The 24,701-nt window shown below is 41.1% G+C and overlaps 2 protein-coding genes and 1 non-coding gene across 6 annotated transcripts; 2 read left to right on the forward strand and 1 right to left on the reverse strand.

Moving 5' to 3' along the window:
• TRNAR-CCU lies at positions 7,610-7,682 on the forward strand. Its single transcript has one exon. It is a non-coding gene; the product is annotated as a tRNA-Arg (tRNA).
• LOC8083203 (metal transporter Nramp3) lies at positions 8,574-14,311 on the reverse strand. Its single transcript, XM_002438801.2, has 14 exons — positions 14,130-14,311; positions 12,984-13,147; positions 12,447-12,525; positions 12,309-12,349; positions 12,069-12,147; positions 11,858-11,962; positions 11,505-11,614; positions 11,092-11,273; positions 10,935-11,004; positions 10,671-10,844; positions 10,247-10,351; positions 9,619-9,750; positions 9,383-9,478; positions 8,574-9,302 (listed from the first exon to the last, which is right to left on the reverse strand). Exons 2-14 carry the CDS (start codon positions 13,110-13,112, stop codon positions 8,952-8,954), a joined length of 1,653 nt encoding a protein of 550 aa, XP_002438846.1. The 5' UTR covers positions 13,113-13,147; positions 14,130-14,311; the 3' UTR covers positions 8,574-8,951.
• On the forward strand, positions 14,313-21,249 carry LOC110431251. 4 transcript variants are annotated; one of them, XR_002448672.1, is made up of 4 exons: positions 14,323-14,988; positions 16,024-16,138; positions 16,260-16,463; positions 16,560-17,732. XR_002448672.1 is itself a non-coding variant. In XM_021450136.1 (3 exons), exons 1-3 carry the CDS (start codon positions 14,593-14,595, stop codon positions 16,289-16,291), a joined length of 543 nt encoding a protein of 180 aa, XP_021305811.1. In that variant the 5' UTR covers positions 14,323-14,592; the 3' UTR covers positions 16,292-17,732. The 4 variants fall into 4 exon arrangements, 3 of the variants coding, with proteins under 3 accessions (XP_021305814.1, XP_021305813.1, XP_021305811.1); XM_021450136.1 differs by having other exon boundaries at positions 16,260-17,732; XM_021450139.1 differs by lacking the exons at positions 16,024-16,138; positions 16,260-16,463; positions 16,560-17,732 and adding an exon at positions 21,012-21,249 and having other exon boundaries at positions 14,313-14,988.

Below are 24,701 nucleotides of genomic sequence, written 5' to 3' on the forward strand. Positions count from 1 at the left end.
GCGGTGGGTGACCCAAGACCATAAAGCAATTGTATGAGATAATCGTTTAAAGATACCCAATCCCTAGCATTCACAAATGCATCGAAGAGGCCATAATCAAAGGCGCCGCATTCCCTACAGTAAGCAACCAGAATGAAAAAATCGAGGTCATTTGAAAGATAGAATAGAAACAATCCGACCAATAATCCCACAAGAACTGTTAACACATAAAAAACACCCCCAATTCAGATGGAAGAGTTCAAAAAAAATCAGATAAAAGCGCAAACCGTCGTTGATTCTATCACAACTCAATGCGTCAGTAGCCATAGCGCAAACAACATCGTGGCGGCGGCGGCGGCGGCTAACTGGCCGCGTCACGGTCTCGCTCTGATTCTTCCACCCGCCATGCGCCAGGCCGCAGTGGCTCGACTCCCTCTGCTATTCCTCCAAACCAAACACCCGGAATGGGCCTCTAGCAAGGCCTTCGTAAAAATTTTCAAGATTCCCCGTCACATCGAATCTTTAGTCGTATGCATGGAGCATTAAATATAGATGAAAATAAAAACTAATTGCACAGTTGAATCTTTTGAGCCTAGTTACTCTGTGATTGGACAATGTTTGTCAAATAAAAACGAAAGTGCTACCGTAGTCAAAAAACCAAAAAATTTGCAAACTAAACAAGGCTTAAGTTACTCGGATAATGAAACCTACAGTATAAAATACACTAGGTACAGAAAGAAAACAGTAACAAGAACCAACTCGCTAGGCCCAAACGACACAAAAGAAAACTTACTAGAGGCCCAACATGGTGCATCTCTTGAGCTCACATGCGGTGGGTTGGAAGACTGGAACCTCAGCCACTTGGGCTCCTGAGCCGACCAGTAGGCCCTTAAACCATGAATATTGTAGAATAGGGTCCAAGAAATAACGATGCAGAAATAAGACCCACCGACCCATTACCCAGAACACAGAGAGTGCTGTGGATACCAAGTATGCTGGCCCAGTATATTTTTGTTCCAAATGCCGGTGCTGAACAGCATGGGCCATTTGCTAAGTAAACAAAAAGCGAACGAAGAGCCGCTAAGTATGAAGAGAAAGACCGATGCTAAGGGATGTTTGGGACTGCTCTGCTCTACGTTTTTCAGCTCCGCTCCATGTTTTTTAGCCAAACAGTTTCAGCTCCAAGCACTCAGTTCGAGAAAAAGGGGTGGAGTTGTGAGAGCACCTAAAGAGATACTCCACAAACTTCAGTTTTTTGTGGACTTACTCTATGGTGGAGTTTGTGGAGCAGTCCCAAACACCCCCTAAGTACGAAGTCCGCGTGTATAATTGTGCGCTAAACGAGAAGATATGCTAAGTTGGAGAAGATAAGGAATTAGGATAACAAATTTTTGGAAAGGGAGTTTTTTTTTATTTTACTAAAACAAGTTATGAATAAAAAATTATTTGTCAAACGGTTAGAGATGCTCATCAATATCTATACCTGACTAGGAGAGAACCAGCCCTCCCGCCGGCGCCGCCGCCCTACATGTGTCCTGTCGACGATGCCTCCGAAGCCAAGGTCGAGGAGTTGTACGCGACTACACCATATCCTCTACAAATACGTGATGCCTTCCCCGCATCGATCTGTGCGCGCCGACGCTCGCCGCCCTGCATCGCGTGCGTGTGCGTGACCACTGATTTACTTATTTACCTAAATTTAAATTTATGTTTGAGAATGCTTCCGCTATCTTTACACGATATATTGTTATGTCATATGAACACTTCATAAGCCCATGTGTTTATAATCTACATATATTTAACTGATATACTATATTTTATAGGAATTCTAATCTAAATAAAAAAATAAAGCTAGCAACAAACTTCTCATGTTTTAATATAATACTAAGGTAAATTAAAAGGTAATATTAGAGTAAAATAAGGTTTGATTAATTTCTATTTTTATTATTAAATAAATATGTCTCCAAGCTATATATTATTATAAATATTAACTATCTAATACCATAGATATCATGGTTATCAATAAAATAAATTATGGACTTTAAATTTTATAAAAAAGATAAATATAAATAGATATGTAATATTACGTCATCAATTTCTATGGCCATTTGATGTTTTCTTCTGTTGCAACACACCTGCATATTTGCTAGTCTATATAACTAGAATAAGGTAATTTTGTAAATCTACACCGGCTCTATTATCCTCTATTGATTCCACGTATTTATAATTAAATTCCTTGCTCCACTAGAAGACTAATTTTAAACCTCGACTAATATCCATTGGGCTTCCTAGGCTGTCATGGTTTCGCAATGAATCAGACAGATAGCTTGAGAATTGGGGATTTAGAAAGAGAAGAAAAATTAGGGACGAAGAATAGAGATAGATTTCTTTCAGGTTTTAGAGTTTCAGTTCTTCGTTACAAGACACAATGGCCTCAAATGTTATATATCAGCCCGATTCTTACCATAACACTTGTTAACTCACCACCAACACACACCATTACGGCTTAGCTATCAATATTACCCCACCTTGATCGATGTCATTTGCTCTGTTGCCAAATGCGCAACGATACTCTTGATCCTTCTTGCCCTCTCTTTCGTGGCCTTGACATTGCCCCTCCCTCAAAAAGTTGGTTGTCCCCAAGCAATAGTGGATGGAAATCGCCTCGGAAGATTGTGAACTTTCTCCCACAGCGTCAAGGTTGGTGAGTGATCATCAAATGACTCCACCAAAATTTATGACTGTAAAAAAGCCCCTTTATATACCATACGTGAAGTTAGAAAATGGATGAATAGACTGGACAACCATCGAAGAACCAAGTGGAACCAGAGTGATATCATTATCTTTTAAATTCTAGCAACAAAACACGTAGGAAAATCATCTAGTTCAATGTATCTTGGATGCTTGAAGTTCTGTGTTGGAGGTGTATTATATGTTAGGGACCATACTATTGTCTCCAAGGCCCAATTACATAACATTGTGAGATAATGATTCCTCTAAAAATACTTTTTAAAATACAAAACCTATTAGGGGAAATTATGAAAAATTTCCCTCGCAGCTTTCCTATAAAAAGGTAAGAAGGGAGATAGACAAGGACTTATGAATTCATTTGCTCTTTCTTAATCGCTCTCCACTCTCTTCTCTATTTGTTTGTTTAAGATTAAAATTATAAATGTCTACTACATCACAAAACTCTTTAGGGATTAGAAATACTTAAGCACGCTTAAACTTTAGACAGAGAGTCATTGCTCGTTTAGCACTTAATGCCTTTTTATAATCTTGCATTGTATTTATCTTGTTAATATTAGTATGACATTTCGCCCAAACTTCATAAAACTTTTGGCTCCGTCACTGGATCGAGGAGAAAATAAATCAATGGAGTTCAACCAACACGACGAAAGAGTCGAGTCGAGTCAACCCTTGCTCAACAAATTAAAGAAACGAGGGAAGATCGAGCCACCGCCGGCCATCGCAGGTGCCCTGGCCGCTTCCGCCCGCCACGCTGCCTCCCCACAGGCCGCAGTGCAGTGGCTCGACTCCCTCTGCTATTCCTCCACAAACTGAACAAAGCATGCAATAACCAAAAAAGAAATAGTACCAACAAAGAGCGAGAACTCAAGGTGGTGGCTCCAAGAAGGAGCTGCAAGCCGCGCCCCCCGGGAAAATGAGGATCGATCAAGTTACAAGCGTCGAGAGGAGGCCAGAAAAGGAGAGCCGACCAGGTTATTAGAGGGCTTACCTATCTCCGCCGCCTCCATCTCCTTGCCACCTCCAGCGGCCGGATTCTTTCTGGGAAGGAAAGGGAGAGAGGAAGAAATCTGATGGAGAAGAAGAGGGCCTTGTTCGGTGTTCTAGGAAGAAAAGAGAAAAAGGGCTCGGAGTGCAGTGGAAAGGACGAGGGGTGATATCTTATGTACTACGTATGTATGTATTACGTACCACCTCTTGTTAACTTTTTTTTGTTTTAGGGACAACACTTGTGACTGGTTTACCAGACAAGTTACGCGAGGTTGAATGGTAGAGAGTGTGTGTGGTATGTAATAATATCACAAGCAGACCACAACCGCCGGGGGAGGATCAAATACAAGGAGTTGTTTCCTAGAATTAAATAGCAAATTTGTATTGCCAATTTTTAACTTTCATGATCACGTGTTATTTATTTACATGATTTTCACGTAATTAAGCCATTATCGCACCATGTTGTTGCTAAGTTCGGTACGTGTCATTGAGATGCCGAGAGACCTGATTTAGCCTGGCCGAATCTACGAGTCATTCAACAGTGTTTTTCTCTTATAATTAACTCTCACAACAAATCAGTGAATAGTACTTTCTGTTATGACTTATCAAATGAAATTAAAAGAAAGGGTGCGTTGTGCAGTTGCACCACTGCAGCCTGCAGCCTTCAGAGTTCAGACCCAGTGGCTGCAGTGCAATGCACGGTCTGCAGGTACGAGGTTCAATTTTGAACGCTCAAAACTGGTCCGCCTAGTCAAATGGAGAGGAACGAAAAGAAATAGATCAGATCCTTTCAACCGGAAAGGGAAGAAAGACACTTAATTTTTCTTCACACAAAAAAAGACAAAAAAATTGAAGGAAAAGGTTGATCGTCGCCTCCACTCTCTCTAGCTGATGGGCCTACAAGTACAAGGGAATGCGGGGGTCTTGCGTGCATGAGGGTGGGGTCCACCCGGTTTCGATGTGTATCCAAATAAATCATGTAGCATTCTTTTCTTTTCAAGTACCTAGTTCACTCACGTGGTTACTGATCTTTTCTTTATGAAACACACAGGAAGGGTAAATTAAGACCCCTACTGGAATTTTGTTAAATTTAAAACAACTAGTCTTTACAGCAAAACAATCAAGATACATAAAAGGAGAGAAAGAAAATAGCAAGAAATACACAAATGGCTGCTGATCTAAACGTCCGTGTTCCATATGTGTGTTTAGCCAAATGCTTGATTGATTACCTCCCCATGTATATCTTCATTCCGACGTTACTTTGCCACAATAATTTTTTGGAGAATTGGTGCTTCCTTGATTCGTGAATTATGGATGTTAAGGCCTTGTTTAGTTCACCCTAAAAACCAAAAACTTTTCAAGATTTCTGTCACATCAAATCTTGCGGCACATACATGGAGTGTTAGATATAGATGAAAACAAAAACTAATTGCACAGTTTGTCTGTAAATCACGAGATGAATCTTTTGAGTCTAATTAGTCCATGATTAGACAATATTTGCCAAATAAAAACAAAAATGCTACAGTAGTCTAAAGAAAAAAAATGGAAACTAAACAAGGCCAAATTAGAGGTTGTGTGTGCAAGTGCAACTAACAAGCAGGGTTCCGGACGGGTTGCAGGGCCCTGCGGGGGTGGGGACCACGAGTTGCGGGGGCCTGCAGGGTTCTGGACGGGCTGCAAAGGGCCTACAAGCTGGAGGTTTGCAGGCCGGGCTCAGGCCCTAGTTTTGCTGGGGAACCCGTAGGCACATATAGGATGGTGTTGTTTCGAAATGAGGAAAAAAGCGTGTAGTTCCAAATGCATTTCTTGGTCATCAGATCCATCAATATAAATTTTGTACTCAGGTAGCGGAAATTAGACATACACCATGGAGACTCCTATGCCACTTCCAAAAGAGACACTTGTTTAGCAAGAAGACAACAAGAAACACCGAATGACTTGAAAACATCAAACCGAAACGCTCGACCAAAGGGGTTGATCAAACATACCAAGTCACCACGTTAATCCAAAACTCTAGAAACACCTTCCTTGAAACACACTTCAAAGTCATCTTGGAGGAGCTGCGAAACAAGACAACAGATTGTACTTCAAATTGCCCACCAAAGCTTACAACGCCCAAAGCGAGGACCTTGCCCTTCGCGTCGTCTCTAAACGTGATGTACTCCATTCTCTTTATGGGAGTGAGGCTGGAGAACCATCTGTGATCGCTGGTCATAACCCTAACCTGTACATTAGTTCTAGCACAAAAACAATCTATCCAGTACTTCTCATTTATGCATTTGACAATTGTACGAAGACAGAAACTTCTTGACCAACCTTTAACAAAAATGAAGCCTTGTTTAGGTCTAGATCGCTACGGTTTGCGTGATCTTCTGGGTTCGAATTACATGAACCACAGACAACACCACTAGCAGATATGATAGATATATATGTTCATGATAAAAGCTACTGTAAAGGCAAATGCACTTGTAATCGCATAGAATCTACAAGCCTCCTGCAAGAGAGTGAGTTGTTGGAAGTAAATAGATGTTTAATCATCTGAAAATAAGAATAACACATTAGGTCAGTATAAGGAGAATTAGAGGTTACCTTAATTCCATGACCGACCGTGGCACTTTTCTTGGTAATACTAATGGCGAGTGCAGAAAAATATTATGCGTGTAATTTATGTAATAGATAAATGAAAAAGGTCTTGTGTTAAAAATTGAAATATATGACGCATTGGTCCTTAGACTTGCATTATGTGTATGCTACTGCATAAGTTTTAAGTTACCTCATGTCAATTTGTTTTTCAAATCCTTTATTTTTTATGTGTATGCTACTGCATAATTCTTTTACTATTAAAACTGTAATTTTTTTAGAATGATAAGTTTAACTTTACAAATATCATTACATTGTTCAAAGAGTTTGTCTAAATTGGCAAACCCAACAAACATATATTATCATAATTATATGATCCTTTCATTGCAATTACTTTGTTATTGGTAATTTTCATTTTATGTTATGCTCATTTATGCTTCCATGAAAGCTCTAAGTGCTTATATTTTTAATGCAAAGATATATTACATGTATGACCCTATTGTTTGTATAGCACAAATGTTCCATATTTTGAGTGTTGGCCATACACAAGGTAGTACCATAGTTATTGTATGATCTACACTGTCTAATATATAGTGAAATATCCTCCTCAACATCACATTTGGAATAAATGGTCTTCATATTTTTTTCCAAAGATGACTACCTTAATTCATATTCCTATCAGCCGTATTCAAGATAGTAACATAGTGACTACTGTGTGATCTACATTATATTCATGACATGATAATATTCTCAACATGTGTATCCAAGGTCTACATTGTTATTGTTGTCTACCTTGAAAATGTGTTAATACAAATTGCAAACATAAGTGTCATCAAACTATGCCCCAATTATTAGAGGGCTACGTGCCTATGTTGACTATCTCCAAAGTGTTACAATGAATACGGGCTTTATCCACTAGCAATACAAATATCATCATATTTTTTATTTATTTTGCATTTTATTACAACACTACCCTATAAATATTTTAATTTTATCTGCCTGAAGCTAGTTGGAACAACACCGAGTAAAGAGTTTGATCTCTTGCTTTTGATGGTCACAATTATCCAACATGGACAATGGATGTAAAGTTAAACTTATCATTCTATGGATTCACAACAATAATCAATGCTCCTCATAAGAGAACATCACATCACATCTTACTAATTGTAACTATTTATTCTTGTCCTTCCCTGTTTCTTTTTTTTTAAGAACTATTAATAATTTGGAATGCTTCAGCTTTGGTGCTTGCACTTGGAGCTTGGATGGTGGCTTATACAGTTAAAATATATATGTATTGTCACTTAACAGTTAAGCGCCTGTAGCTCAGTGGATAGAGCGTCTGTTTCCTAAGCAGAAGGCCGTAGGTTCGACCCCTACCTGGCGCGCGGTTCTTTTGAGTTTTTTACTGCCATTTTCTCATTTTCAATACATAACTTCCAGTTCCATGAAGCTTTTTTATTCTTCTACTGCCATTTAATACTTACTGTTTTTTTAAAGTTTTTTACTGCCATTTTCATACCGTTTCAGTGATTTCCATGAAGCATTTTTATTTCCAGTCTTTTTTTAAAAAAAATTCTGCCGTTTAATACCGTGTCAGTGACTTCCATGAACCATTTATTTTTTTACTGCCATTATTACTGTTTCAGAGACTTCCATGAAGCTTTTTTATTTGCACATTCCTAGTACCACACTACCACATCAGAAATTCAACTCGTGTCAGACTTTTCTCCGCTATTATATTGGACTACTCTTCACTTATTTTATAAGCCGTATTCTTTCTACCAATTAGCAGTGTTTTTCTCTCATAATTTAATAAATCAGTAAACTCATGAATTTTTGTGATAGCACTCCTGTCCCTGCGGACATGATGAGGCTTTTGACGTCCTTCTCAACAACACCTTCACTTCTCGCTTTCTTTCATGGGTAGCAAATGTACACCCATGGCAAGAGTATCGAGGCTAAATATTTCTCCGAGAGCTTTACACTCTTCGACAATCGACACTGTACAGCTGGTACTTCTTTTTTTTTTTAATACTCCCTTGCACCTCCACGTTGCACAATTTCCTTGTTGACGTTGATGACGCCCTCAGACTGTCCCCGATGGCAGGTTCTCTTTCTCAGCTGCTACTTTGAGAAACGCAAGCGCATTTGGCAGTTTTGTTTTGGCATTGGGACACCGGCTTGTCAGCAGCAGAACCAGAAGGGTGGATTCACATGTTTTTTTTTCAGAAAATATCGAGCTGACAGGGCCTGCATCCACTGGGATGCACATCACATAAAACAGTATGTCCAGTATATACTATTGTAATAATAAAAATTCAGTATGTTACATCATCTAGGCATTTTGTTACCAATGCCGCTATGTTTAAAATGAAGAACTTCTCACATTTGATTCGATACCAACATGGGTTTTTTTTTGCCCCTTCCACAGTTCAGTTTCATCACTTTCCAAACAAGTACTAAACTTTTTTTTTGCCTCTTTTGTTTGTTCGGCGGCATAGATATCCATCCTCTTGTATACATTCCCTAGCTTACTGCCCATAAAATCATCAGTAAGATGATCAAAGTCAAAACCTGATGTACCCTACTGTGTAATTACTATACTAGTATATAAAAAACAAAAAAAACATATTTATTTTCCTGACCACTGTTATCTAATCTAGATCAGAAGCTGAACGCTGCTGCGGAAGTTGCATGCTGGAGATGTCCTCTCGGGGCAAATGGCCCAGAGAGCATTCTGCTCCAGCACCTGCACTGCTACCGGACACTGCAAGCTCCGCATCGCTCTCCAGCAATGGCTGGGTGGACTTCCTGTTCCTCCGGAAGACAAGGTATAGGATTGCGACTATGTAAATCAGCATGCCCAGGAACCCAAAAATCCCGGAAAATACTTGGGAGACGGTGGACAGCCCGCTGTGGAGGAGCAGTTTCACAAAGCTTGTTATCAGGAAGTAGGTGTTGATGACAACGATAAACGAGCCGATCACCCATGTTAGCACAGAAGTCTGCATTTTATGGTCAAGTTAGAGGAATTAGTATGTAAATTCAAGGTTATTATTGTCAATTCTGTGACAAATCGACTTACAAATATTGAATTTGTATGCTGCCCCATCTTTGTTTTGCTACTGGTGAATTTAAGGAGTGGAACCAAAGCAAAAGGGAGTTCAAATGACAGTATCATCTGCACGTAACCGAGCAAGGCATTAGTAAACACATAGAAACTGAAAAAGTTCATTGACATGAGTAATGAGTGTAAACATAATAGAACTGTTAAGTTTTTGAGGTATAATAGAGTGTACAATAGTAAAGTTCACTGATTACCGATGCAATGATAATCAACTGGCCAGCTGCTGAAGAACCACCAATAATTGACACGATCAAACTTGGCAGAATAGCCAACGACCTCGTGACAAGATTACGTATCCATGGTTTCATCCGAAGATCTAAAAACCCCTAGATTAGGTGAGTAAATGTTAGTCTAGCAAATGAAGTTTCATAAGTCTGAAATGCTTGGTTATTTACTTAGTTTTCCTTTAGGTTTAGGAAAAAAAAGTAAAATAATTAAGATGACTCAAGGCATTTTTTGAGACAAGGGAAGACAACTAGCAGTGTATTGTGTTAAATAATGGGAGGCATTAACAATGGTGATGACCTATGCATACCCCGTAACTGTCCATTTTTCTCTGCAATCAAGCTGACCAAGAGAAGAGGTTGGGACTGAAGCTCAGAAGCCCAAGCTTCTTAATGATGCAAATCTAAGAGTTATGTTCTAATTTATTTTCTGTACTTTTCATATCTAACAGCCAAACAAACTACTGTTGGAAGCAAGCAAATGCTTGGTTACCTCTGATCAACAACATCAAAGGCCTCTCAAGTATTATGCATCATTGAAATAGCCTGCTATTCAACTTGTGAGCTAGGACTGAAATAAGGTATAAGCTCCACAAACCTGCATGACATACTGTCCAGCATACGTCCCTGTAATTGTAGAGCTCTGACCAGAGGCCAACAAGGCAACTGCAAACAACTTTGAGCTCCAGTTTCCAAGGACATTCTAAAAGAACAGTAATGAAAATGCAATGTCAAATCTGAATATTTACAGAAAAGTACATATAGACTTCATAAAGAACATTTCAAAACTGAAGCATAAACTCTATGTAAAGCTATCTGCCTAGTTGGTGTCAGATGTTTTTTTCCTATGGGTTGTTTTTATAGTTTCTGTCTTTCTGCCTTAATACTCTCCTGTACAGGTCCAGAAAAGAGAAGGAAAGACAAATAATCCTAACTGAGTGAAAAATATAGAAGTTCTAGCACAAAAAATAATCTATTTATGAATTTGACAATTATATGAAGACTGAAACTTCTTGACCAACCTTTAACAAAAATGAAGCCTTGTTTAGGTCCAGATCACTGCAGTTCACCTGATCTTCTGGGTTCAAATTACCTGAACCACAGACAACACCACTGACAGATATGATGGATATGTTGATGAGAAAAGCTATTGTAAGGGCGAATGCACTTTCAATTGTATAGAATCTGCATGCCTCCTGCAAGAGAGTGAATTGTTGGAAGTAAATAGATATTTCATCATCTGAACATAGGAATAAGACATTAGTATAAGGAGATTTAGAGGTTACCTTGATCCCATGAACCGACCGTGGCACTTTTCTTGATAATACTAATGCCGAGTGCAGAAAAAGATTATGCCTGCAATTTATGTAGCAGATAAATGAAAAAAGGCCTTGTGTTAAAAAATTGAATGCTTGGGAACAGACAGATAGACAAGAAGCTTACGGCATCACCATAGCACCAAGTAACGAGATAGCAAGACCTGTAGCTCCATTTCCTTTAAGTTCAGGAACAAAAAGGCCCCTCACAACTTCTGAAGCATTTGGTTTAGAATACCCAAGTTCAACTAAGAAACAAGTTGCTATTAGGAACACCAGAAATGCAATCAGAAATTCTAGCTTACGAACCTGCACCAAAAAAAAAATCACAGTATGCAATATGAGCCACTCAAACAAGACAGATATGAATGCTATCTGTTAACTAAAGTCATTGTATTGATGATCTTGCTATCTATACTTTATCAGTTATTAAATCTGCTTTAAATTGAATTTTGGTTTGATGTTTTTCTATGGTATGAAACTCTTAGAAAAGAGTAACTAATTGGAAATATTTAGAAATGTAATATGGAATTGTCTTACCCCATATTGCTGTAGTAATAAGAGCATTAGAGTGCTGAGTCCAGTTATTAGAACACCACACCAAACTGGGATTCTGAACAGCATGTTCAGAGCAAAAGCAGTTCCAATTACTACAAAGAGTAAAACGCCACCTTAGCTGATAAGAAATTACAAGAGAATTCAACATAAAGCTAAAAGAATCAGTTTTGTGATCTGCCAGTTTGATAAACAATTTTCCAATTTATATCTAGTAAAGAATTAGTATCATGACATCTGCAGTATTACAAAATGGCTGAATTGAAAAATCCACGTAGCTCTGTGCTTAAATCAACAATAAAAAAACCGCCAAAGCAACTGAAATGTATTTTTGATACCTTCAGGAATGTCACATGCAACAACAGCAAGTTCTGCAAGAATCCATAAGACGAAATTTGTGACCTTGGGATATTCAGCCCTGCAATGCTCCGCAAGATGTTTCCCTGCCATACAGAGAAATTTTACAAACTATCAGCAATGCTCACAAGGAAGGATTGAAGGAAGCAACAAATGAACAAAGATAGGTACCACAAGGGTAAAAATACTGACCTGTCACAACCCCTAGCCTGGCTGCAAGTGATTGAATAATAAGAGCGGCGCAGGATGCAACAAGTATGATCCAGAGAAGCTGCAATTGAAGAATGCAATCATAATTCGCAGTTAGAGATAAGCATGACATAACTGAATGGAAGAAACTCGATCTAAAGGGGAGATAGGATAGGCATATGGAACCAAAAAAGGTGGGAAAATAACAGACAAGTGGAAACAAGATATAGAACCAGCAGGCACCTCATATTTGTACTGTGCTCCAGCCTGTAGATCCGTCTCAACTGCAAAACACACCAAAAAAAAGTGTCAAGAGTATATAAGAGATGGAAAGGAAATACTCAATGAAAATCGAAGAAAAGTGAATCTGTTTGATCTTACAGTTGCCAGGATCAATATATGCAATTGAGACGAGAAATCCAGGCCCTATGTATGAGAACAAGTTCTTCCAACTGTTTTTCTGTCAAAGTCGCAAATCATGCAATAGTTAGTTTCTCATCATTCTGAAGCCATCAGATCCAGAGATACAAAAGTTAGTAAAGCAATCTAAAGTACATCATTGTTTCCTATTCACTTGTTGACTATTTCTCAACAAAAAGCTAATGTTCAGTTCTTCGTCCTTTCTGAGCTGTGGAACATCAGGTTTGAAACACTTTTTTTTTGTCCTATTTGTACATAAAACACTTTTTCTACTCCAGTTCTTAATTGAAGGGCAGAGCTCCTGCCATTTTTTCAAAAAAAAAAAAAAAGGTTTGAAACTTCAGATGGCACACATCACGACAACATATTCAGATGGGAAAGGAGGATTATCTCAAGAAAGGAAGAGCGGGATTAACAATTAAACATGAACGTTAGCTGTGATGGTGACATCTTGTTCTTTTCCAAAATCAAGCAAGGGCTATCAAAAGTATAGTATACCTCTGGAATAACAATCTGATCAACATCTATGCTTTCGATAAGAGGAGTGCCGGGGCCATTCGAGCGGTTACTCCTTCCAACGCTAGTCATAAATTGTGGCTGGGATGAGCACTGACTTGGGCCACTCATATCGCTCTCGCCCAAGAAGTCTGAACCCAGCTGTTCTGCAAGCACAAGGCAGCAAGGAGGGGTTATTTATAGGTACTCTTCCTAATGACGCTACCTTAGTGCCGTGAGTTTGAAAAATATGCCAAGCGGAGGTGTGACAAAGTCTTTGGTAAGATAGCACGAATCAGTACCACCACAGGGCACAGACAGGCGAAGATAAGATAAACGAACCAAGGAGACCAGAGCACAGCCACAGTGGATGGAAGAAAAGGTGGAGCGCACTGTATGCGTTTTGGAAACCCGAAAAGAGTAGTAATTTCAAAATTTTGAACCTAACTTGATCCAGCAAATGGGACGACGCGACGACGCTGCACACGGCACCTGCTTTACACATCGATGAAATATTCCCCAGAGCAGATTGAGCGGTCCAGAGGTAAAGGCAGTTGAGCGTGTGATCAGCAGCGCGGAGCATCTGGAATATAGAAACAGAAATGACAGCGCGTAGGACGTACTGAAATGCAAGCCTCGACCTTTTTTTCCCCAGACTTCAGCTAATATATATAATCTACGCAACAGAATCCTAGAGGCACAGGCGCATGCGAAGGAAGAAATTAAAACAGTGGAAAACGGCCAAAAGGGTCGCAAGTGGCATGAGGTGGTCACCTATCCTATCAATCTCGGACACCACAAATGCAAGAAGAGAGCTAACAACCATTAGCTGGAAAAGTTTAAGTGTTTAACTACCAACCAAATCGAAATTAGATTGGACCTGGATGCCCGAAAGAGGAGGAGGATCCAGGATCACAGAGCCGAGCATCCAAGCTTACAGTTTTACAGACTACAGAGGCAACCCAAAGGAACGTTTGCGTGCGTGCTGCCTGCCATGGAAGTACCAAGAGTTCAATCTTCTTCCACTGGCCGCACCAAGGCGGCGGCTGGCGCAACGGGGAATAAGCCGTGCCCGGATCTGAGGCGGCGCGGCGCGGGCCCGTGACCGACCCCCGGGGAGAAGTCGCAATGGGAACAGGGAAGGCGTACCTGCGGGTCTCGTCTCGGCGAGGCGGCGTGAGGCGTGGGGAGCCGAAGCAGAGTTTGCCAGAGGGGAGAAGAAGGCAGCACGGCAGGCAGAGGCGCCGCGCCTCGTCTCCCGCGCTCTCGCTCGTTCCGAACACGACGGGGACTGCACGGAGTAGGACCTCCCCCGCCTGCCTTTGCTTGTGCGGCCGTTCTGCGGGATGCGGCCACGCACGTTTTCACTGGAGAGAGATGAGCCCACTGCTGTGCTGTGCTGACTGCCCACCCCGGTCCACCGGTGTTTCTCCACCAACTTTACCCGGGCACCACGGCACCGCCACCGCCACCAACACTAGCCCGTGATTCATCAACCGACCCCGACCGTAAAAAAACACTTCATTTTACGAAATCCAAGGCAAACGCTCTCGTTCTGTGGAATTTAAATCCACAAAAAATAAGGCCAGATCGATAAATTTCATAAAGCGAGATGCTCCGAGAAACTAGAATTTTTGTACATCATCGAATCTTCTATTCGCGCGTCCGTCCCTCTCCCTCCCCTCATGCGCTCGCGACGGACTCTCATGCCGCCGCCGCCGCCGCCACTCTAGCGCCCACCAACGCCAAATCCCTCCGCCCGAGTGCGACCCATGACCGCCGGAATGGGTTGGTCCGATCATCCTCCAGCCCTTTCCTCGACGATGCGGCGATCGGGAAGGTGAACTGCGCCTGCGCGGCGTGGATACGGCGGCGGGCCGACCGGCGTCTCCCGCCTCCTCGTGGCGTTCGGATGCGGCGCCACGGCCTCTTCCCCGCACCGCAGCCCGTCGACCTCCTCAAGTTCGATGACAAGGCATCTGCACTCGCCTCCGAATCTGAGCCCCTGGTGAGTGCTCCCCACACACTCCCACCCCCACCCGCACCCCCCGTGTGCACCCTGCTTGACCGGTCTTTAATGCTGGACAAAAAAGTCAACCTCGTCCCGACTAGGCTTAGGCTTTCCAAAAAATTTTGCAAAATTTTTCAGATTTCCCGTCACATCGAATCTTTAGACTCATGCATAGAGTATTAAATATAGATAAAAATAAAAACTAATTGCACAGTTTAGTCGAAATTGACGAGACGAATCTTTTGAGCCTAGTTAGTCCATGATTGAATAATTTTTGTCAAATACAAACGAAAATGCTACAGTATCGATTTTGCAAATTTTTTTGAACTAAACAAGGCCATAGCTTGGTTCGGCTTCTTATCGTAAGGCTAGTCTCAATGCATGTTTCATGAGAGTGTCATGCACATTAAATAGGGTGTCACATAAGTAAAATTGCTGACTTGGCAAGATCATTAAATGAAGGAGTTTCATGAGATGAGAGAGGAGTTTCATCCCCATAAAACTCTTGTGGCTCGGTTACCTAGTTTATAGTCTTGGTAACTGTGTCATGAAACTATGCATTGAGACTGGCCTAACAAGCTGAGCCGAGCAAAAATTTTAGCTTATTAATTATAACGAGTCAACTCGAGCTAGCACACGAGCTAAAAGTTTTAGAAAAAAAAATTATCATCAATTATATTAATTTTGTATTATTTCATGTATTATACTTTACAAATGATTGATATGTTATCTTATATGAATATTTTGTTCAATTTAAAGCTATTAGATATATTATTTTTGTATTATTATTATTTTAAACTTTAGATAAATATAAATATTATGTTATATATAGTTTTTATACCTGACTCGTAAGTTTAACGAGTCAGCTTAAGCTTGTAACAAGCTAAATCGAACCGGTTTTCTAGTTTATTAAAAATAACGAGCCAACCCGAACTAGCTCGTTATCCTAACGAGTAACGAGGGGAGCTAACTCCTTACCAGCCATACCGGTTTTATTGCGAGCTGGGCGCTTGCTTGCTTGTGGTTTGGCAGGCGAGGGTCACCGTGGGCGAGGAGGCAGTGGACACGCTGCGCCTGCGCCCGATCGCCGTGCACCCCAGCGGCCGGGAGCTCATCTGTGCAAGTGTGCAACCACCAAAGGGTGCAGGTGGGCCTTTTTCCTGCAATATCCATGAAGAATTGACCTGTCATCTCTTGCCTGTCAGACTCTGTCAGATTTGGTTTTGTATGGTATGTGGTATAGTTCCTGATATTCTATTATTTGCAAGGTCCAAGAATTGGAGATTTCCAAGTTCTGTGAGCTGAAGTGGAATAGAACCAGAGAACATATAATACCACAACAAGAGATATGACAAATCTTGCAGCTTGTCTGAAATCCATGCTGGCAACTCTCTAGCAAAGGTGTTGTGGGCAAGATCAAGAACAGTCAACTATGGGCTGTGTTGCAAGAGTTCAAGAAAATTGCCAGATAGGTTGTTTCTGTACAATATCAGAACTGACAGTTGAGTGAGCGCGGACTCTGTAATGGGTTTCAAATTTCGCTTAATATCTTTTGTTTTCGAACACAGGGGAAGTTGTCCCACCAGAAGGTTTTCTGAAAGATCCAACACTTGCAGATGTTGTAGTTGACAAAAGTATGTTGGGATGGTTCCGTTGATACGATTCACATTCAGTACCATTTCTGTAAGCATTGGAGCCCCAAATTTTATCGGAAAAGGTCCTGACAAAGAGTTCTTGGAGATTTTAAATAACTGTAAACTTTGTGGTAACTTTGGCAGCCGACCTGTTAAGTTATTTGAGCTGAGGTCAAGCATTTGCAATGAAGACAGAAGTTCCAATGTCTTTGGCAGACCACCTTTTATTTGATTACTGCAGATGTTCAAATATTTAGTGTGTGCAAATACTCTGCAAAACCAATCAGGGAGATGATCAGCTATGCCTGCATCCGAAATATCAAGATAGGTGACACTGCTTTGCCCCTTGAGCCACCTGGGAATTTGAGGTCCTATCTTGCTACTGGCAAAAGAAGCATACTGCAGGCTAAAATGTTGGGGACCAATTTGAACTGATGTGTACTGGGTTGTAAGATAAGTCCAGATACTCCAGGTTTTCCAAATTTGCAAGATGGTCTCTTGATACAGAACCATTTAAGTGGTTGTTGTCCAGGTACAATCTTTTCAGATTAGCCAGCATACCAATTTCTAGAGATCTGGTATCGATCCAGAAGCTTATTATCACTCAAATTTCTCCACTCATCTATCAAGTTTGGAATCGGCCCAACCCAATAGGCTATCCTTTGGTGCGTCGCGAGAAGGCCGGACGGCCCGGATAGAAAGCAGGCCAGGCCACCTGGGCCTGGGGAAAAAGGAAGCAAAACGCTCGTGGCCCGGCGATGGTGCCGTGGTGTCATGTGGTCCTTTTCGTTGCGTTGCTGGGAGGGGAGCGGCGGGCGGGCGGGCGGCCGCAAAGTGGGCACGCACTCGTCGTCGTCCATGCTCCCGTTCCGGCGGGCACGCCGCCCGCGGCCGCCGGGCGCAGCGTTATTATTAGGTGGCCAGCACAGCACAGCGCGGGTCAGAGACAACCGACGCCGACGCGTGCGTGCGTGCGTGCATGATGCAGCCGACCGAGGAACCGTATCGCTGAGACGGCGACCTTTGTCCGATCCCTGGCGTAAGTGTCTCGTCGACCTACCGTTTGGGTTAAGCTGTCAAGCCGCTAATAATAATGCCACTCTGTATTTCTGTTTATAATTATATATCTACCTAATGACGTCGATTACACTGGTATAGCAGATATTTCCAGTGACGGTTCAAGAGGCATTTCTATTGGTGGTCGCTGGAACCGACAGTGCCAAAGGACAGTAGGAATGAACTACTCCATCCGTCCACGAAAGAATCAATTCCTAGGATCCGTGTCAGTCAAACTTTTTAAAGTTTGACCAACTTTATAGAAAAGAGTAACAACATCTATAATATAAAATGCACATTATATGAAAATATATTCTACGATGAATCTAATAATACTAATTCGATACTATAAATCTTAGCATTTTTTTTCTAGAAATTTGGTCAAAGTTTAAAAAGTTTGACTTAGGACAACTCTAGAAATTGACTCTTTCGTGTACGGAGGGAGTAATATAGAGGCGGTTACCTAAGGACCGCTAGCGGTAATCAATCGGTTCACTTAAATCAGCCGCTAGCGATAATCAATTTTCACCGGCAGTCCTAGTCGAGGGCCCACTGTAACACGTGTTTGTTTCAAATCACTAGTAAAAAAAAATAAGTGTGTCAGTAGAAAGGTCGGCTATAGTAGGGTTATTTCTGATTAATTATGTTTGGATTTATTTGTGTCCACATTTTGTGTGTTATTTTAGATTATTATTTCTAGTAATATTGGTAAGCAGTGCGAGCAACTTTTAAAAATGTAAAAAATGTAAAAAAAAGAAAAGGTGGCTATATTGCTAGTGATGATGATTACAGCCGCATTGGCAGACCTAGGCCTAAGGCCACTAGGGCCAAGGCCCTAGTCATGATCCATATAATCTACATACATTTTAATAATAGTTATCATGTTATCAGAATTCATTTCAACAACTTTAAAGCCAGCAACCAGACCAGGTAGATAAGAAACATCGACGCCTTTCTCGTTGTCTCGTCCTAGTCTTACGTCTCAACCCTCTTGCTCTGATGCTCGTGCACTCACGTTGCGGCTCGTAGTGGGTGCCGTCGCCTGCTAGTGCCTCATTGTGCTGTAGTCCTACGAGCAGGTGTCCGCCAGCGTCTATCAGCTGATGAACCCATCCCTGCGCCGTGGGCACAAAATACTGCCTCATCTAATGGTGTACGGCTCATCGTCAAATAAGGAGATGAGCGTGAAATATAGGGGCCGTGTTTAGTTCCCTGCGGAAACTTTTTAGGTTACTGTAGCACTTCCGTTTGTATGTGGCAATTATTGTCTAATTATGGACTAACTAGGCTCAAAAGATTCGTCTCACAAATTACAGGCAAACTTGTAATTAGTTATTTTTTATCTATATTTAATGTTGTATGCATGTGCCCTAAGATTTAATGTGACGAAGAATCTTAAAAAGTTTTTAGTTTTAAGAGGAACTAAACAAGACCTGCGATTCATGTATGCGCAGGTTGCAGGACCACACATATATAAAAATTACGGTGTAGTTTTCAACCTTTCGCTAGAAGAATTTGGCCCAGCCGCGCGCATGATAATGGCGGTATTGACGACGTGGAAAAAAATATTGAACGCACGCACGGTCCACACCTACCTACCGTGCCGGTGCCGGTCCTTTTGCATATTTCCCCTGTCAGTGCAAAAAGGAGCTTCGATTCTTTGCCTGCTGGTGTATGTTTGGAGACAGCAAAATAAAGGGAAGGCCGGCCGGAGGGGCACGGCGACGACGACGACGCATGCATGCGAAAAATAATCCAGCTAGGGGGCCAGGGCACAGGCGGCAGCCTCCTCGCGTCGTCGTCGTCGTTCTCTTCATCAAGTGGTCGCCACCCCGCCTCACCTCTTCCGGCCGGCCGCGCGGTGGTCGCCCGGCGGGCCGGGCGGCGTCCCGGCCGGCCCCATCGTCGTCACCGGCCGGCCGGCTCACCCTAGCTAAGCTAGGCTGCTACGCACGTAGAGCATGAGAGCTTTCTTTGTTGCTCTCGATCGAAATCGTTGGTTGCCCGGGCGGGGCGGGACGACGACGGGCGACAGGGCAGGGCAGGGCAGGGCAGGCAGGCAGCAGGTCTCCCTTTCGGCTGCGGCCCCCGCCGGCCGGCCACCTTTGGATGACATTCTCTGATTGGTCGGGGGGCCACATGATGCAACGGCCGAGGCCAAAGGTGTCGTCCAAAGAGGGGGCCATGACTTAACATGAAAGCCGGCCTCACTTTTCATGCATGCATATGCATTTGCTACCAATCTTCTGTCCTCTCTGAGATGCATGTCGTTCATCATCCGTATCTATACCACCTTATACTTACGCGCGTGCACCCATCATGGCATGTCAAACTCCTCCTATTGACTACTACACCGGCTGAATTTTTGAACTTGGCTGCGACCGAGCAGTAGTATCGTCTAGCCTCCTGGCTCCTAAAATGATCGTAGAACTTACTAACACCAATATTAATTAGTGAGAGTTTTGTGTAGGTTTTATTTGTCTTTAATAGGCTGTCACGTACTCACGTGGTATTTTTTATTGACATGACTATGTTTGTAAGAAGGGAGTATCTCTCTTGACATAATTATCAACTCATATGAGTTATGGAATTAAATGTGTATAAAACTATAGAATAAAACTATGCATTCGAGGATGAATTTTTCATTTTATGACAGTCTTGACAACAACACTATAAAAATCTATATTCAAATTGGCCTAAGAACACTCATAATAAAGAAAACTATCATATAGTTTCTATAGAAATAATTATACCGTCACATAATCATTTTCTTGATTTGGCAAGGCAATTATAGAAGAGAGAGAGAGAAAAATAAAGAAACCATTTAAAGAAGAAACGATGTATCTACGTCGGCTCACACCTCCACGGAGGAGGCCGATCGCACCTCATCGCGCTCGGGCATGCCACCTCGCCGTCGTCGGCTCACACCTCCGTGGAGGAGGCCGTGCCATGCCTCGCCTCCGACCCGCCTAGCACATGCCTTGTCGAGCCGCGCCTACTTGCTACGCTCAGGCCCAACGCCTCTTCGTCATTGGCACGTGTGCGCCAAAGACCCCATCTCGCCTGGCGCGCGCCTTGTCGGACGTGCAGACTTGCCGCGCTTGGGCTCACCATACCGCCTCACGCGCCATCACGTCGAGTGCGTGAAGCTAAAATAAATTAGAAAAGGTACACTTAGTTTGTAGGTGTATATACATCTTTCGTGGGGTGTATATATAGTGAATTTTTGGGTCTAATCATTGTTTTTATAATTTTTGAGGGGTGCATTTGTACCCTCTAATTAACATATGGCTTCGCCACTGATCACGTCCGCTTGTGTGTGCCCAGCAGGGCACCGCGGAGTCAGGGCTTGGTTATCGAGCATATCGACAAGAACTGGTCATACCTTGAGTTCGAGAAGAGCACGGTGGAGCGGAGGAAGAAGAGTGGGAGCACAAAGTACAGGGTGGAGTAGAGGATCAAAATAAATATTATTAAACTAGTTATAAAACATATTTTTATAACAAATTTGTTAGAGACATAAATGTTGAGATTTTTTTATAAATTTGATCATTATTTGATTGGTGCAGCTCATTTTTGTGTGGACTGTGAAAACACATACGAAGTATAACCAGCTGGTGGGGGTAGCTACATGCGAGGTCGGAATATCTCTCGTGAAATCCTCTTCTTTTCGTGCCCCTCTCTCGCTATATCTGTCTGTAATCTTTTCTCGTGATCACGGGCCGGGGTTTGTATTCAATATTTAAATTATATATCTGTCTGTAATGTAAAGAGTAGCTAGTGCGGCTCTCAATATACGGTGAGAGCGAAACGACAAAGGCAAAAGTTAGCTCGCACGTGTCTGTTTCCGTGTTTATTTTCTCCTCGTCAACTTGTAAAAGCTAGCGTACACCGTATCATCCATTCCTTCTTATTGTAATCCACCGTGCTCTCTTTAATTTGTCTTTACATCCATCTCGTGGATTTCTGATGTGTGACAAAAAAAAACAATTTTTTTCCTAACATTTTTTTCCCTTTCTCCTTTCACTAGCACGGTATTTATTGCTTATTATTTTATTTCTCGCAGAGGATTCTGCACTAGCATGTGTTTTTTTGCTAGCTAGGTGGTGGTTAGGCTCTTCTTCCATGAGATGACACATGAGTTTGCTAGTTTATCTAGGAGTACAAGGATATGCTAAGAGCAACTCCAAAAGCTTAACTAAAATGAGTAATCAAATTCTATTGTTTAGCCATTTGTAAAATAGAAAACTTCTTAAAAAAGAAGAAGTCCGCAACAGCCTTGCTATTTTACAAAACTGGATAGCTAGTGTCAGTGGTTAGCTATATATGGCCACCGAAAATCAAGAGATAGCCAACTTTTTATTTTATAAAACCAGATAGCACATATGTTGGAGCTTACTTTTTGCTATGCAAATTCTAAAATAGCCTCCACAATAAAAATAGCCAAACTCTTGGAGTTGTTTTTAAGTCTTGCCCCGAGCAATTTCTGCACTCCCTTTTCCATGCTCTTTATTTTTTTTTTCTCTCTAGTCATGTGCTGCGAGGTCACATCGGCTTTGTACAGCAACCTCCTCTAGCCGAGTGCCTAGGACGAGTATCTACTATCTAACCGAAATCATTTTTTAGAAAATAAAAAATAGGATTATATCCTTTTGTATCGATTTCTATAAATCTTATAGTGAATATTTTGGTCTGTATAAAACATCTCAAATGAAAAGGTTTCAACTAGAAAGGTTAATACTTATTGAGCACTACAAGCTTGGTATAGGGTGTGGCTCCATCCAAAGACGTTTGAGAAATTCAAAAAATGATAATTTTGAAATATGAGAATTTAAAATGTATAGTTGGACCACTAAATGATTCCAAATTAAAATTCGTGAACGACAAAGTTTTAGATCTCGTGGTGCTTAACAACTATGATATAAAATTTGTCTTCTTCTGACTTTATTTGAAAAACATATGATTTTCTTTTGGGGTCATATTTTTATAGGCGGGCCACATTACCAATTGTGGCTGAAAATCAATGTATAGTCATGGTGGAAACGGAGAACATTGCTAGAGCCTGTTCCTAACATAACACCAACCACATATAGAAATTGATGCTCGTCTATGGACCCATTTTTAAGGATGATTTGGAATGTGTCAAGCAATGAGCCGTGGTGATGATATATAAGGGAAGATACATTGTTATATGTCAGCAGTTTCAGAGGATGTCTCATGGAATGGTACATATATTTTTTGATAACGTGGAGATGAGAGAGGAAGGTGAAAGAAAGAGTTGGTTGTTTCTTGAAGCAACCACCTCATAAGTCTATTTCACCATTTTATGATTTAATATTGCCATGCAACTCACAAACTTTTCTTTGTTGATTGCACAGATTAAGGATAATTACGTGCCAGCTACAGAGTAATATATATATATATATATATATATATATATATATATATATATATATATATATATATATATATATATATATATATATATATTCGAAAGATCCGGTAATCCGACTTTGGATTATCATAAGAAAAAGTCAGCACAACATTAAATTACACGCGCGAGGGGCGCGACCAGCCATGGCCTAGGCCATGGAAGTTCAGTTGGTACAAAACATGGACTATTACATAAAAGGAACAGTAGCAACTGACAAAGGTTTAAGGGCATGCCCGCCTGAAATCGACCAGAGGTAACACTCCTCTTTTATCTCGAAGAAAATGCCCCGCTCGTCCCTCCTGCTATTTCTGAAAATAATTACATTTCTTTCCTTCCATAACGTTCAAAGAGTTAGAATTGCCAAGGAGTGACCTATTTTGTTTCCATCCTCTACTAGCTGTGAGAAGCAAACTTCCAGATCATTATCTTCATGCCAAGGATAATTATAGTACTATAAATTTAAAGAAAACCTATTCTATGAGTTGGTTGTTCAATTGTCTTATAATTACAACACCAGTATATAGTTCCCCGAACACTTATATAGTGGTTAGAATTAGAGCTGCGAATCCGGTGGTGGTTCCAATAATGGAAGCCACATAGACCCGAGGAAGGACACTAGGCAGGGCCGAAACCAACAAGGATACATTCTAATCCCTCTGTCCTGAAAAGCTTGATGCTTTAGAATTTTGAGGACATATTAGTGTTCAATTGAAATTACCATGTGTCTATTTAGTGAAGGCGATCCAAACTAATTAACGAATAAGTTGTTAATTAAAAAGACTGCATATGGAAGCATATAGACCATATAGTCTCTCAAGCTGATATGGGCTCAACCTAGCTAGTTCCAAGAGCTAAAACATCAAAAAAATTTGAGATACATTTTAAATTCTAAATCATCATTTTTTTCTGAAACTGAGGGGTAATTTGTTTACATGCTTGTTGAGGGAGAGAATACACAATAGGTGCTTCTATATGTGGATTCATTTCTACGCACACGAGCACTGTAACAGTACTGTTGAGCATAAAAACTAGAAAATGAAAGGTACAACCAAAGCTATATTTTTAGGCTTCTCTAATTCGGCTGCAGTGTTAAAACCAGAATCAGATTGAAGTATTTCAAACAGCCATAAGAGACAACTAGCACAGTAGCACTCGGGTGGCGTCTTGGCAATAGAGGAAGTTTTGCTTTTTCTTTTTCCTTCCTTGTAATCTCTTTATATCTTTTTTTTTCTAGATTTTATAGAACAAGTTAAGTACAGATCTTATTGAGAAGAGCGTCTAGAAACTTTTTCGGTGCCATGAGTTGTGCTTTGATAATATTGTTTTCTAGAAAACTTAGTGGATCGAGTTGGTATGGAAAAGCTTATTTAAAACAAATTTTCTAGAGATGTGGAACAAGTAAAAACTTATGCATATGAGTTGTTAGTAAAAGTTTTCAAAATAGAAGGCTTCCCAAACAAATCTTCCCGAATAAACCGAACCACGGAAAAACTTATTTGTACAAGGTGTTCGAAAAAGTTGCAAACAAAAAGAAGTTTCTCCAAATAAGTTCTCCTGACATATCATTATCATCAGAGCTGCACTAA

Source organism: Sorghum bicolor, chromosome 10 (genome assembly GCF_000003195.3).
Source record: "Sorghum bicolor cultivar BTx623 chromosome 10, Sorghum_bicolor_NCBIv3, whole genome shotgun sequence".
Classification (NCBI taxonomy): Eukaryota; Viridiplantae; Streptophyta; class Magnoliopsida; order Poales; family Poaceae; genus Sorghum; species Sorghum bicolor.

What these genes read in the sequence shown, in the direction of transcription:
- LOC8083203 (XM_002438801.2), bottom strand. Translation starts at nt 13,112, where the DNA reads ATGAGTGGCCCAAGTCAGTGCTCATCCCAGCCACAATTTATGACTAGC. An exon ending in ATCAGATTGTTATTCCAGAG is followed by an intron (nt 12,526 to 12,983) that starts GTATACTATACT and finishes CGACTTTGACAG; the next exon opens with AAAAACAGTTGGAAGAACTT. An exon ending in AGCATACAAATTCAATATTT is followed by an intron (nt 9,303 to 9,382) that starts GTAAGTCGATTT and finishes CATAAAATGCAG; the next exon opens with ACTTCTGTGCTAACATGGGT.
- LOC110431251 (XM_021450136.1), top strand. Translation starts at nt 14,593, where the DNA reads ATGCTCCGAGAAACTAGAATTTTTGTACATCATCGAATCTTCTATTCG. An exon ending in CCTCCGAATCTGAGCCCCTG is followed by an intron (nt 14,989 to 16,023) that starts GTGAGTGCTCCC and finishes GTGGTTTGGCAG; the next exon opens with GCGAGGGTCACCGTGGGCGA. An exon ending in GCAACCACCAAAGGGTGCAG is followed by an intron (nt 16,139 to 16,259) that starts GTGGGCCTTTTT and finishes ATTATTTGCAAG; the next exon opens with GTCCAAGAATTGGAGATTTC.